General features: G+C 36.0%; 1 protein-coding gene across 2 annotated transcripts in view; it reads left to right on the plus strand.

Annotated features, from left to right (window-relative positions):
* The window catches only part of LOC107452714 (uncharacterized), a 63,453-nt gene extending 48,538 nt beyond the window's left edge, over window positions 1-14,915 (plus strand). Inside the window, exons 3-6 of one of the 2 annotated variants that reach the window (XM_043049188.2) lie at window positions 7,381-7,527; window positions 10,559-10,645; window positions 13,045-13,091; window positions 14,390-14,915. In XM_043049188.2, the coding sequence (XP_042905122.1) occupies window positions 7,381-7,527; window positions 10,559-10,645; window positions 13,045-13,091; window positions 14,390-14,435 (327 nt within the window). In that variant the 3' untranslated portion in view covers window positions 14,436-14,915. Of the gene's footprint in view, window positions 1-7,380; window positions 7,528-10,558; window positions 10,646-13,044; window positions 13,092-14,389 lie in introns of those variants that run through there. The other variant, XR_011636461.1, reaches the window with a different exon arrangement.
* The last annotated feature ends 821 nt before the right edge of the window (window positions 14,916-15,736 follow it).

Below are 15,736 nucleotides of genomic sequence, written 5' to 3' on the forward strand. Positions count from 1 at the left end.
AAAAAATGTAATCTAAGGACCCCAAAAATTTGAATGGCCTAGGGCCCCGCGTACGCTTAATCCGACTTTAGTTTAAAGATGTCTTAGCTTTCTAATTACTGATCAAAGCACTGATTTTGATACTGAAATACAAATGGGAGACAAAATAATATGAGTTTTTATGATGGAAGATGCTTGATGATGCTTTTAGAAATGGTGTCATTTTTACCAATNGCAATTGGCTATTGGCGACGGTCTGGAAAACATCCCTGAGAATGATCCGAAGACATGCCATCGCAATTTTGATCATCTGCAAAGGGGGTGGCTCCCCTGCTTTGGTAGCCCGTCGACCTGCGCGAAGTCAAGCACTTTACGGTAGAACAGTTTAACGAGAACCCGGCACCCTTGGTCCCTACGCAGGCTGATCAAAGTGGTCACCCACCTGCTTACTGACCGCAGTCAGTGATGCTCGACTTCGGTGTTCTACTGGGAACCGTGTCTTTACGATCAGTCCACTACGGGACGGAGCAGCATAGCTTATAATGGGAAGTATACAATGTAAGTAAAACTTCCTTTTATTTTTAGCGTAAATTTTGTGTTATGGTTAATATGGAGTGCTTAGTAAGCTCCTTCTGTCTTGTTGAGAATATTAGAAGAAATGTCAACTTTCAAGTTTAATGTATTTGTGTAGGTGATGCTAAGATATTGAGTTCTGTTAACTGTGGATACAGTATCATTAAATACCGTTTCAAAAACGTAACATTTTGTAGAAATGTAAAAGGAACCTTTATGAAAAAGTGGTGATAAATTGATACTTAAATCAATTTAATATTTTCTAGAGTTGGCTACCATTTTAGCTTAAAGATGTCTTAGTTTTCTAATTACTGATCAAAACACAGATTTTGATATTGAAATACAAATGGGATACAAAATAATACGAGTTCTTATGGTGGGAGATCGTGTTTGATGATGCTTTTAGAAATGGTGTCATTTTTACCAATGCAAAATACGGATCAACTCAATTGAGAAAAGGACGTATATAATTTCTTTCTTGCTTTATCAACATCATAGTTGTCCAGACAGCCCAATGTGGGCCAATGCCTTCCTCTGAAGATTTCTCCATAGCGACTGATTTATGTTTGATATCCAATTCTTTTCACTCATTGCAAGAAAATCAGACTCCACCGAATCATCCCATTTCAACCGCGGCCTTCACCGCTTTCTTGTTCCTGTGGGTCTAAAAAGCAATATCTTTTTTATTGTATTGTCATCGCACATTGGAACCACGTGGGCCATCCAATTCATTTTTATGTACTTAATAATATCGGGTTGTTTATAAATCTCGCGCAGTTTGAAGTAAAATCTCCTTCTCCAGTTATTGTTTTCATTTGCACCACCAAGTATACTCCTCAAAATCTTTCTCTCAAATATTGCGATACAATTTTCCTCCAGTTTCGTTATTGTCATAGCTTGCTTGCATTGTCTTTTTTGCTGTAATACTAAAAAATTTTTTAATCATAATACAGAATTGTGATATTTATATAAGAATGCTTTTAGAGGGGATTAAAGAAGGATAAAAGCTTTTAAATTTCAACGTGAGGCGGGATAGCCTAGTGGGTAGGACGTTGGACTCGTGTTCGTGAGAACGAGAATTCGAATCCTGCCTGTGAAGAAACCCCGTGTATTAAATGGTGATGGGTGCACGTTAAATCTGTGGGGGTCACAAAGTCCTTCAAGTTTCCATAACAAATGAATACCTTTGGGGATACTGAAATGGAGATTGATCATTATCTGGTTCAGGTCAAAAAATACGACCTGTGGATGTCTGAAAGGATCCGACCTGTAAAACGGGCTGTGACCTGTGTGTGTGACTGAAATGATATTCTTGGCCATAAATGGCGCTACTGAAAAGCAAGAAACACATCCACGGTCTTAAAATTTGCTTGGTTTCCCAAGCAGGCTTGCTGGCATGGCAAGTAGGTATAGTGCGGCTTTCAGGAGAACTCCTCCAGGCATCAGTCTCACTTCGGACGGGTACCATGGTTACGAGGAACAGTCACTTCGAATAAGGGTGTGTGGTAAAAGTTTTGTCTTGATCTAGGCATAGCGTGATTAAACCAATCGACACATTCATTCCTCCATTGCACCCCCATTAAAAATGTGCTCACACCTGTTACCATAGCAGTAGACAACCCCAGTCGGGAAGAGTTCTCTTTAAAACAGCACTATAATAGAATCAACAACAACAAGTTTCAACGTTCATTTTGGTCGATGCAAAAAAGGACACAATTTCTAAAAGCTTCAAGCATGACGTTTCAAATTGTGCCAACAGATTTGCCTCGTAAAATTTTTCAAAGCATTTGCTTGCCTCTAGTAGAACGATCGTTAACATAGAGTTGAATTAGAATAAAGTATTCGTATTTTATTGTCACCTATGATTAATATACTATAGAGCAGTGTTCCCCAACCCCCGGTCCTCGGACCGGTACTGGTCCGTGGATCAAATGATACCGGGCAGCCTATTTCATTGAAACTGAATTTAAATCCCTAGGTTTATACCCCTAATTAAAAATATCTGTGTTCCATTAAAATTTTATTTATTTAAAATAAAATAGGCCCCCCCGAAGGTAGTGACATAAATTTTTTAATGTTTGTAATGTATCATTGTCTCCGATTAACCCCAGATGGAACCGTCTCATTGCAAAGAAACAATCTCAGGATTCTCATAGTTTTAACGTTCTAGTGAGTTAAAATGTTAAATCACTTTATATTTATTTTTTGGTGTAACTGTATTTTATTTTGAAGACATGTTTAAATACAATTAAATTAAAATTAATAAATCAAAATAATCTAAAATATAAACAATAAATCCCTCCTCCCCCCCCAGCGGGTCACGGTAAAATTATCAAACGTTGACAGGTCCGCGGTGATAAAAAGGTTGGGGAACACTGCTATAGAGAACACAAATATGTTACTTCTTTAAGATAAAGAATAAATAATTTAAATTACCAGTTTTTAAATTTAAAAAAAAATTTCCTATGAGAACATTTCTATAAGCAAATTATATTACTTGTCACCTGCTTTTGCTACTAAGTTTGAGTGATGATTGTTGCAGGATAAGTTATTATTGTTGTAGGATAAATTATATAAATCAGAATATAACTTTTAAAATAAAAAAAATTGGTAGCTGTTTCTTGTCTGAAGAACTAATTTTTGTTTTTTTACTCAGGATTACAGAAGTATCAAAATAACCTGCTTTTATAAATATTTAGTTTTACATAAAGGCTAATTATTCTGAAAGTGTCAAAGAACGTAAGGATAAATAAAGAAGGGCTTAAAATTGAAACTGTGAATGAGGAAATATTTGTTAAAAGACATCCTGCCTAAGATAGGGAGGGTGTCGTTAAAATATCATCACGATCTCGTCTGCATGTCCCATTAACAAAAGAATGTCGTCATCAAAATGCACTTAAACAATTCAAAAACAATAAGTTTTCACGAGAATCATAAGTACAAAATCATCATTATTAAGAGTTAACAGTTTCTAAAATAAGAGTTATGTAAGTATAGAATCACCGTTATTAAGAGTAACAGTTTATAAAGAAAGAATTATACAAGTATAGTATCAGCGTAATCAAAAGATTAACAGTTTCTAAAATAAGAGTTATCCAAGTATAGAATCACCGTTATTAAGAGTAACAGTTTATAAAGAAAGAATTATACAAGTATAGTATCAGCGAAATCAAAAGATTAACAGTTTCTAAAATAAGAGTTATACAAGTAGAGAATCACCATTATAAGAGTAAACAGTTTATAACGAAAGAGTTATTATATTAATATTAGGTTTTTTAAAGAGAATTTTTTAAATTATACAATCATATATCTGCAGCTTAAATGAGGTTAAAGAATACTTTATGTCTTTTTAAACTATTTTTGATTCACTTTTTTGACCAACGATAGAGTTGTGATATTATTATTATTGTTATACAATGTGCAAAATACAAATCGGGAAATCAAAATAACTTTTGATTTAATAATTCGATTTTCATGTATTCGATGCAATCCTAATGGTTTAAATGTTTGATTTCGAATATACTAATTAAGGCAGATGTTACATAACCAAACATCAGAGAAAAACGTGCATTCTTTGAATAAGCAAGTCTTTTTCGATCTTAAAAAATCTGTAAGGTAATCGCAATCAGAAAAAAAGGTCCAATAGATTATTCAAGGGAGTGGTCAAAAGTTTGAGCCCCATAATTTTACTTTTTGCATATATCACCATGTCTCTGAAACTATTAAAGCAAGTCACGATTATAAATACGTTTGTACGAAAATGTTAAGCAAAATATTAACGTTTATGTAATTATTAATTATTGCTTAATTTACGAAATATTATAATACAAATAAAAACTTAAAAATACGATTTGTTTTTGGGTTTTATTTATTCGGCGCATTTCGTTAAATTTACAATTCGTTATTTGAAATTACATCATTTAAGAAGATTAAGAAACTTGTACATCTTACTATTTAGAATTTTTCGTTTTGTCTATTCTGCGACAAATGTGAAGGGTATTGAGTAATCTAAACTGATTAAACAGTGTTATAAACTAAGTCTGGTATGCTGAAAAGGAGAAATGATGAATGGGGTGCCTCGGGATAGTGGAGTCAGTGTTGTTCAGCCGAAAAACATAAAAATCCAAGTGTGGAATTTATTATATCCATATTATATTTAATTTCACTAAATTGGTTGCTATCAATAAATAATATCCTCTTATTTAAAATACATACAGAGGCACTATCATTTTATTTTAATAAACTTGAATGCTAAATTCAAGACGAAACATAAATGAAAAACGAGAAGCGAACTCTTTGCCAATCACTAAATGAGCAACAAATGAAAAAAAAAACTTTTCTGAAATCTCATTTCGTATCTGTCACTCAACACGTACAAAATCCTACTGTTTCTGGGGATAGATCGTAAATGCGGTTATCAGATAGTGCAATCAAGACATTTTACTTCATAACCGTCGTTGAATAACCGACCCAACGTTTGGGTTTACGACAGATAATGTTCAACTCCGCAGCCTTGTCATTTTGAAACCAATCCAAAAGACAAGGGAACTTCTAGATCAAATAGTGGGAGAAATGTACCTTCGTAGAGGACTTTATGATGAAACTCACCCGCATTTGTGTTACATGGCGAGGAAGACCCCCCACGGTTAGCCTCCCGGCAAGTGGACTCTAACCCATGATCTGTCTACCACTGAGGATATTTTACGTCAGCACTGTGGTCGGTGCGAGCCGGGTGCGGAATTTGAATCAACCAACCATTGCTGGGATTCACACCCGGTTCGCTTCATCAGGAGGCGAGCGCTCTATCCCCTGAGCCACCACGGCTCAATCAAGTCATTTGTATCTATCCTAATACAAGGGTTGTCCTTTAAGTTGAGATAGGGCATATCAAAACAATGGAGAATCGAATCATGTCCTGTAACGTCATTGCGTCCCACGCGAAGCGTCTCCCAAGTTATGAGCTAATTGTTCTTACGCATATGAAATCGTACTTTTAATAGCTAAATTGTCTTAGTTTTGTGATAAAATAACTTTTTCCTAGACAAAATTTGCCTCCATATTGATCCAGTAGTAGCTGTTTCCTCCTAATTATATAGTTTGGTGTCCAACTTGGCAAGCTTAACAAGTTAGTCGCTAACTCATTAAATTAAGTAAAATAGCTTTTTCTGTGCCTCGGGGAAAGCAAGACAGAAAAGAATAAAAGGTGGTAGTAAAGTCATTTCAGTCATAGCTAGCTTTGGGGAGGATTAAATTTATTCTTTATGCCACCTTGTGTTCGTGAAAACGGGAGTTCGAATCCAGCCGGCAGCCGAAAAAATCTCGCTTGACTGTTGCACGTTAAATCTGTCGAGGTTACAAAATGCTCCAAGTTTCCATAACAAAACAATACCTCTGGCGGTACTGGACTGGAGATGGATCGTTCTCTGGTTCAGCTCAAAATTACGATTTGTGGATGCATGAATGGGTCCGCTCTGTAAAACGTGCTGAGACATGTGTGTATGGCTGAAATCGTATTCTTGGCCATAGATGGCACCACTGAGAAACAAGAAGAAGCGCACCCCTCTACCTTAAATTCGCTTGGTTTCCCCTATAGGCTTGCTGGCATTAACAAATAGTAATCGAAACAACAAAACGAAAAACGAACACATTTATAACAAGCTCCCCTTTAACATGAACATGGATTTAACGAACAAATCGAAAATATTTTGTTGGTATAATGTTAAGTCTTTAGGAGCAAAGCTTTAACGAGCAAACCCCGTTTTTAACGAGCAATATATTTGCGATATATGAAATTTCTACATACTTCCGCTTCACCCAGATTAGCTGCACTTTACTCGAAAAAAGTTTTTTTTTTTTTTTGACATTCCGAATAAGTTATTATGAGTCATCAATTCAGCAAAAGAGTGAAATTTTTACGAAAGCGAAATGGGTGATGTTTTATGGCTATGAGTTTTATCCGAAAAACAATAACGCAACAAAGAGATAATAAGAAATTTAAAACAAAATAATAACTAACTCATTTTGTGATGTACGGAAAGAAGAAATAAATTAAGTACTAGTAATTTAGTAAATAAGCATAAACTTTTGCAAATTTTTTCACGAACACGTTTTATACGAGCAGTCGGTTATAACGAGGAAATAGTGCGGTCCCTTCAAGCTCGTTATAAGCGAGTTCGACTGCATTGATGATTAGTGTATAAATTAGAATAGTAAAACCTTATTTTACTCCTCGTAAAATCCAGCTGCCTTTTGTTTCCAGTTTCTCTTCTTTTTTACGTCTTACTTTCAGCCCTGTTCTGCAGCAGAAGCCAAGTATAGTCAGACCGGCCCTCCTTCTGATATCCCCCCCTGTTTGGGATCTCTTGCAAATTAAGATAATCATTCTATGTTGTTGTTGACGTATGCCTGTTTAGGCAGAGGTGCGATTGTTCTTGTTTTCCAGTGGCGCCATCTATGGCCAAGAATTCGACTTCTGCCGCACCATACGTCACACCTGTTTATAGGGTGGACCCATTCATGCATCCATTCATTCATCCACAGATCGTAATTTTGACCAGAATCAGAGAACGATCCATCTCCAATCCAGTACCCCCCGAGGTATTGATTTGTTATGGGAATATGAAGAACTTTTGCGACTCGACAGATTTAACGTGCATCAGTCACTTTACTACACGGGAAGTCTTCGGCCGGCGGGGTTCGAACCCACGAACTCTCGGACATGGGCCCAGCATCCTAAATCATTCCCATCAAAACGAATAATGTTTATCTTTTCACACCTTGTTGTTTTCCATATTAGATTTTTAAGATTCCTTTTCTCTCTCTGTGTAGGTTGTGTCAGTAGTGGAGCTTTGCATGTCAGACCCAGGTCGCAATGGTTCAAATGAGACCTATTCCGTGAAGGAATTTTGCGAACAAATGACCCACGTACCAGAATGGGTCGCAAAACACACAGCGCCACCCCAACAACTGACTAAGGTAAGTAAACATCTCTTGTGGAGTGTTCTTAAATTGTTTAGGCACTGCTATTGTTTTACGCGTTTCAATGTTATATTGCGGTTCGTTGAGCATTGCGCTACTATTACGCTTATTAAGTCACGGTGGCTCATTGGTTAAAAAGCCCTGAGCTCTCATTGTGAAGGACTGGGGAACGACCCTCAGTGGCGGCTTGAAGCCCACCCAACTTCAGATTGGCAGTTACCAATTAGTTTGGGAACTCCACGTAAAGCATTAAAGAAACTTGAGTGTAATGCTGAACACTATACCGTAATCATGCCGTTGATTAAAGAATTATGGAGCCTTGACCTCCATGGTCAACAACGGGCTGTTGCGGGAGCGCCAATTTATTTATATTGTATCCGTTATGTTTATTCCACTGTTTAGAATGTATAATTATTTTTAATTGATTCTTTTCTGAAATTTTTTTTATGGAGGTTGAGACTATGCTGTTCTTAAATTTGACTGTTTAGAATGCTTCTTTCATTGCCAATCTAAATAGTGCCAAAGAAGTGGAAAAATATTTGAGGCCTTTAAGTCTGAGTTGCTGTTATCAAGCACTGTTAATTAACTCTAAGGAGTAATGACTTGCTATTTATTAACAGAAAATTATTTCATTACTATTTTCTGATTATTTGAAAGCACTAAAAAAGTGAACATAAATTATTCCCAGTTGTAGACGGATTGTGAAATAGAATATTATTGCAGTCAGGCTGATCGGGGTTGATTTCCGATGTATTTTTATGGTAAGTTCAGGTTTGATTAAATTAAATAAATAAAATTAATTAATTAAAAAAAGAATTTAAGAAGAAAAAGGAAAAAGTCTTCCTTGTAGGAGAATTAGTCCTGATATTTGACTAAATAGTTCTCTAAGTTTGATCCAAAGTTAGAAGAATGTGGAGATGGACACTATCTATTATCACCTGAATAAATTCACATATCAGTCAAATCACCTAAGTGCACAGTTTCAATTGTTAAAGCTGTTTTTTTAAGGCTCCCTCGTAATATGAAATGATGCTTTTTTGCAAAAAAAATATGCTATTTTTATAACTGCTGTGAGTTTATAACTGTTACTCATGACTGCTAGGTTGAGTTTAGTCCATCTATCAACGTCTACGCTTATTTTGAAAATGGCGCGAAACATCAATATGCAGAAAAGCCACAGTTTTGTGAAAATAAAAAAAGTTCGGTTTTTTTTTTTTTTTTTTTTTAAGATTTAAGAACTTACTCCAATGCTGCATTACCTGGTCTCGTAAAAATTTGCAAAAACTGAAAATAAGGCTGTGATTTTGATAACTTACATTTGAATGGAAAAATGTCATCAAATTGGCGATTTTTTTTTTTTTTAATGAATAACCTTTAAAAAGCCTTAACCTTTTTTTTTTTTTTTTTTTATTTTTTTTTTTTAANTTTCCCGCCATTTTTTTTTTTTTAATTTTTTTTTTCCTTGGTGAGAGAGCCCCGAGAAACATCGTTAAGTTAAATACTAGATTGAATACACTAAATATTATTTTGTGATTCTAAAATATTTTATTTAAAACCACAATGTTTTGTAATTTCATAAATTTGTGGAATTTGTTTTATAAAATCTAATAAATATCACACTACCCCAACAGTTTTCTGAATATAATATAAAATTTAATCAAAATAATAGTTACGAAACGATTGTTTACTGTCTTTAATCAAAATAACTTAAGCAGTGCAGTTTGTTTGAAGTACTCACTCATAACTGCAAACCTTTCCTACGGAGCAATTTCCGCCTCGAGGCATGATGGGACTGATGCAAACGACATTTTTAATCCCAAAGAACGACAGAACGAATTGAGAAATCAAGATGTACTTAACGTTTTTTTTTTTGTTTTGCTTTTGGCAACCCTAAATTAAGGTGAAAGTGATGAATTCCATGAAAGTGAAAGTGGTTAGGGGGAAATGACCGATGAAGTAAAAAAGGATGTCAAAAGGTACGGGAAATACCCACCTTGCAAGAGGGCGCTTTAGACATACCGCAAATAGATCACAGTATGGGGGCCAATGAAAGGGGAAATAATTCAATTATTGACCTAATTTGTGATTAAAGTAACGCTCCAACAATCCCAACTGTGCCTCTCTTCCCAGAATTACATGACGAAATAGGTATTTCCTTTCCAAATCTATATAATTTACTTCCCTATATGCTGTTAGAGAAAGTTGTTACATTTTTCTTTATCTCTATTTATTAAAAACCCTTATAAGACGTACCCTATTTTGGGTGTTCAACTTTAAGTTTTATTTATTTATTTATTTTGTAGCGTAAAAACCGTTAGGTTTAGAAACTTGAAATTACGAAGATGTTTAGAAAACATGGGGCATGATGAAATAAAAAAATTACATGCGACAAACAATTCGAAAATATTAACTGTTAAACAAGTACTAAAAATTACTACTAAAAATTACTTCTAAAAATAATTTTATTTGATAATCATGCTTGAACAGTGGAACCAATTTTGAGTTTACGACTACCAATGTTCAATTCCGTGACCTTGTAATTTTGGACCCAATCCAGAAGACCAAGGAACTCCTGGTTCAAGTATTGGGGAAATTTGCCTTCGTGGAGAGCTTTTTGATGGAACTAATCCGCATTTGCGTTACATGGAGAGGAAAGCCACAAAGACCTCCTACGCTTACTCTGAAAGCAAGGAGACTCTAACCCATGATCCGTCTACCACTGAGGATATTTTACATCAGCACTGTCGCCGGTGCGAGCTGGGGGCGAAATTCAAATTGACCAATTATCGGTGGGATTCGAACCAGGGACACCTCATTGGGAGAGAGCCCTCTATTCGCTGAGCCACCTCCGTTCTGTCAAAATAATTGAAATAATTTTAAGACTAAAAAAAAAAAATTGTCCGAGAAATACAATTTCTTAAAGAGTGTTACTTATAACCTTCTTCCTCTATGATCCTCAATTATTTTTAAATTATGTACGTTGTGGTGAAATATTTTAAATAATATTGACATGAATTTTCCATTATAGGTGATGGGATTGGCTGCCTTGGGCAGGATGGCCTGTGTATTAGGCGAGGTACAACGTCCATTGCCTATGTGGCAGGCTGCTTTTGCTGTAAGTAATGCTTCATTTTTTTAGCTATTTTTTTTTTAAATTTCAACAAAATAAAGTATAGTAACCGCTTAGGGATAGTGTTTATTTCTTTATGATACTAGTAAATTTCTCCCCATCTCCGTTACCAAACCCCTTGGTTGATTCGAAAAATATATGCATAGATGATGCCAGCGAACCAACTACTTCGCATTTTGCAAATAGAGTGGTAGACATATAAAAATCAAAATTTTCAGAATTTTTGGTGGTAATTTTACGAATATTTTACAATCCTCACCATGAGAGAACTGGTACAAAACAGGCTTTGCATATAAACTTTTAAATCATTTATATGTAGTAATGTAGAAAATAAGTTTAAATGAATTTTTAAAAAAAATACATTAAAACATAAACTTAGCTACCACTATAAACTTTTGAAAAATGCGTAGAAAGTTGGCAGTTCTGTATACATCCTTTTCATTGATGGGAATAAATCGCAACTCTAAGAAAAAATTTTTTGTAGAGTAATTAAATTTCGGCAATGGGTTTATCTGAGTAACATTGATTAAAGTTTCAAGATCATTCATTGCACTGTACATACGTTGTGTCATTTTGTGGGATGGAGTTCCACGCCTGTTGCAGTTGGCCTGTCAATACGGGGATAGTTAATGTTGGATGTGGATGATGCTGAAGTTGTCTTCCAGTGATGTCCCGTACGTGCTCGATGGGTGAAAGATGTGGTGATGTAGCAGACCAAGGCAATATGTCGACATTCATGTTGGGTTACAACAGCATTATGGGGGAGACTGTTATGCTGTTGAAAATGCCCCCTGAAATGCTGCTCATGAATGGCAACAAAACATTTTGAATCACTAGCTTGACGTACAAATTTGCAATGAAGGTGCGTGAAATAACTACGAGAGTGCTCCCCACACCATAGCTGCAGGTGTAGGTCCAGTATATCTAAGCAGTAAGCAGGTCGGTAGCAGGCTTTCCCCTGGCGTTCTTCTAACCAATATACGGCTATCGCTGGCACCAAGGCAGAACCGACTTTCATCAGAAAACACAATAGATCTCCACTCTGTCCTCCAGTAAGTTCTAACTCGACACCACTCACGTCTGAAGTGGTTTGGAGTGAGTGGAATGAAAGCTACATGGAGTCTCACTCGTAGCTGTACTTGAGTAAAACAACTGTACTGCACTGTTGAGCTGTACTGCAGTAAAACAACGAACTGTTACAAATCGGCTACAAAAGTAGCCGATTTGTAACAGTTCGTTGTTTTACTGCAGTGCCAACAGCAGCTCAAATTTCTGATGTAGATGTAGTACGGTGCGCCAGCCTGCGATCTTCCTTCTGAGTAGTGCCGCGTGGCCGCCCAGAACACGGTCTTCTTGAAGCAGTTCTTCCCTTGACCACGAATATTTTACAATNTGTGTCATTTTGTGGGATGGAGTTCCACGCCTGTTGCAGTTGGCCTGTCAATACGGGGATAGTTAATGTTGGATGATGCTGAAGTTGTCTTCCAGTGATGTCCCGTACTTGCTCGATGGGTGAAAGATGTGGTGATGTAGCAGACTAAGGCAACATGTCGACATTCATGTTGGGTTACAACAGCATTATGGGGGAGACTGTTATGCTGTTGAATCACTCACACCACTCAGTGGTTTTGAGTGAGTGGAACGGCGTCTCCCTGGGAGCTGTACTTGAAGTAGCCGATTTGTGACAGTTCGTTGTGTCACTGCAGTGCCAACTGCAGCTCGAATTTCGCAGATGCAGCATGGTGCACCAGACCTACACTGCGGTCTTCCCTCTGAGTAGTGCCGCGTGGCCGCCCAGAACACGGTCTTCTTGAAGCAGTTCTTCCCTTGACCACTACTGCCAACAATCATGCACAGTGGATACATTTCTCCCCACCCAGTCTTTCTGCAATATCGCAGAAAGAAAATCCTCCTTCTCGCTACTCTATTACAAGACCACGTTCAAAGTCAGTGAGCTGTCGATAATGGCTTCTTTGTCTTCCTAAAGGCATTGTTGACTAACAGCAACTCACTGTGACAAAATTTAGCGAAATATGACGCTTTCATACTGTAGAACACGTATTTAAAAAAGGAACCCTGATTTGCATAATCACAGTGGCGCTACTAGTGCCAACCACAATAAACAAGCCTACCAAATTTAGTTTATCTAGCACAACTTCTTGGTGTTGGGATTTTTTCCCCTGTCTGTGTACAGCACAATAAAGAAAAAAAGAGACTAAAAGAAAAGGGAGATTAGCGCAGATGATTAAGAAAAATTATATATACATATTTTTTTTACTGTCCGCAATATAACCATAATATATTTGCTGTATACCATAATATATTTGATGTATACCATAATATATTTGCTGTAACCTATTATATTTTTCATCCTTTTTACGTAGAAATGTTTCGAGAATTATCAGTCTCCAACACTATACTTAAAAGACAGGTAAGTTCATTCCTCATTTTATAGGACGCCATATAACGACGGAAATTTTTAATGGCAAATTCTATTTCACCTCCATTGATGGCAGTATTAAGCAGTGGGAAAGTAATCATTCAATAATTTGTTTGAGCCATGTTGGCTCAAAGGATAGAACACACCTTTGAGATTGACCCGGGTTCGAATCACAGCGATGGCTGGTCGATACGAATTCCACACCCAACTGGAACTGTCCACATTGCTGACGTAAAATATTTTCAGTGGTTGATGGGTCATGGGTTAGCGTCCCCTTGCCGCAAGGCTAATTGAGAGAGATTTTTGTGGTTTTCATCTCCATGTAACGCAAATACGTGTTAGTTCCATCAAATCACCACCGCGAAGGCTAAGTTCTCCCAATACTTGATATAGGAGTTCCCTTGTCTTCTGGATTGGGTTCAAAATTACAAGGCTACGGAGTTGAACATTGACAGTCGTGAACTCAAAACTGGGTCGGCTGTTCAACGACGGTTATTAAATAAAATAAAATAGGAAAATACAGACACTTTTTGATACAGATACTTTTTTGATTTGATAACATTAGTTAAAATTTTTTGCAAAAGAAAACTAAATTTAACTAAAAAAAATATTTAAAAAGAGTAAGAGAAAAAAAATTTATCACCGAAAGGCAATGTGGTTGTCGTCTAATTTCTTTTACCCTCTTTATTTGTGATATTCCCCTAAATTAGCGTTGAAAACGATCCGGTTTGAACTGTAGGTTAGAATTTCTGATTCTTAATTAAAGCAATAAAAACAAAAATATCGTTCAAATGATGAAATTCTCTTTTATTCACAACTCAAGAAGTATGTATGGAATCTCTCTAGTCCCCTATCTCAAAAATAAACTCACCAACTTAGTGCATAACAAAATAAAAAAAAAGAATTCTAAAAACATTATCAAACAGCAGCGGTCTCCATAGTAATGCATGCAATGATGACGCATGCACACTGTTTACTTTTTTTACTCTTGAACACAGTTGAAAAGTGTGATGACGTCCAAATAAATAAGCACGCCATCAAACCCAAAACAACACCCAATTTTCCAATGGGTAAGAAATTCTTTCGTTTTGATATTTTGAAAACATTTAGTCAGCATTTAATATTTAATGACATACTCTAGCCTTACTTGAACTTCTATACTTTAAATTAGACTTATGTAGGTGAAAGTAAATTTGCCATTAAGGATTTCTAAAGTGGTATAGCGTCCCCCTAAATTAATTAAGCAAATTTTCTAAATAATAACGAGCATATATATTCATGTATTGCAGCACAAGGAACAGAAATGAGAACACACTAATTGAAGATCCAGAATGATGATTTGCTTCTGAAGATATTCCCAGAGGAATTTTTTCTTGACTATAATTGTGATATTGACAGGCAAATGCCATTTTAATTTTATTCATACATCATACAAGGACATTGCCATCACTTTTATTTGCCATCCTTTTGCATTATCGTCCAGTTTGTGATTGTGTTTAAGCATTAGAATAGAACAGGATTTATCCAATTAGATATTATCCAAAAGCGAGAATGAACTAAGCAACTGTCAGGTTAATTCGTTACATCCTTTGAAAATATTACTTTCTGCACGTTTTCCCATTGATGACACATCCGACTAAATTTTATTTTTAACAAAAGATCATCGAAATTTGAATTAATAATAATAGTGCAATGTTTCTGGATGGTGTTTTCTACACTAGGGAGCGCTGCAAGCTCTTGACTACCTGTATTTCCACTTTAGTATTTTTGGTGTATTTTGAAGCCACAACGTGATCATTGTGTTTTGAGACCCTGCTGAGTAGTATTTCTTGTATACGTGTGTTTGTTACCTGATTTATTATTTGTGTTTATAAGAAGAATCGTGTTATAAGAATTGTCATTTGAAGACCTGTCATTTCAAGATGTAAGAATCGTCATTTGAAAAAAGAATCGTTGTAAAACACTTCTTACCTTATTAACAATATACCAACTTCGAAATTTAAATCAAAATGATAATTTGTTAAATGAACTTCATCTCACGACTCGAACAATACTCGAACAAGTAAAAAGAATTGATTATCAGGAAAAACATTTTTTTTAATACATAAGCCACAAATCCCTTGATCGCAGGAAGAAAAAAAAATGCTAAAAAAACTTAAAAATTTAAATCATGTTCAGGTAAATATTTAGTACCATTTTTTTCTGAAAAATAAGTTTTGGAATAAAAAAGATTATGTGTTGATTTCCAATGTAGAAACCAAACCAAATCATTGCTTGCATCAATATTTAAAATGAGAACGACTGGTAACTGCGTTATTTCATTTTTAACATTTAGCGTGAAAAGATAAAGACATTCCTGTAAATCTGAGTATATTAGATTAGAATATTTATATTTCATCCTGAAATTACGGGAATTCGTCCCGCAGTGGACTGATCGTTAAGACACGGTTCCCAGCAGATCACCGAAGTCAAGCATCACTGGCTACGGTCAGTGTACGGGTGGGTGACCACTTGGATCATTCTGCGTAGGGACCGAGGGTGTGCGGTATTGGTCCTCGTTAAACTGTGCTATCGTAAAGTGCTCGACTTCGCTTGCAGGTCGTTGGGCTACCGAAGCAGGGGTGCCATCCTCTCTG

This window comes from Parasteatoda tepidariorum, chromosome 3, assembly GCF_043381705.1.
Source record: "Parasteatoda tepidariorum isolate YZ-2023 chromosome 3, CAS_Ptep_4.0, whole genome shotgun sequence".
Lineage (NCBI taxonomy): Eukaryota > Metazoa > Arthropoda > Arachnida > Araneae > Theridiidae > Parasteatoda > Parasteatoda tepidariorum.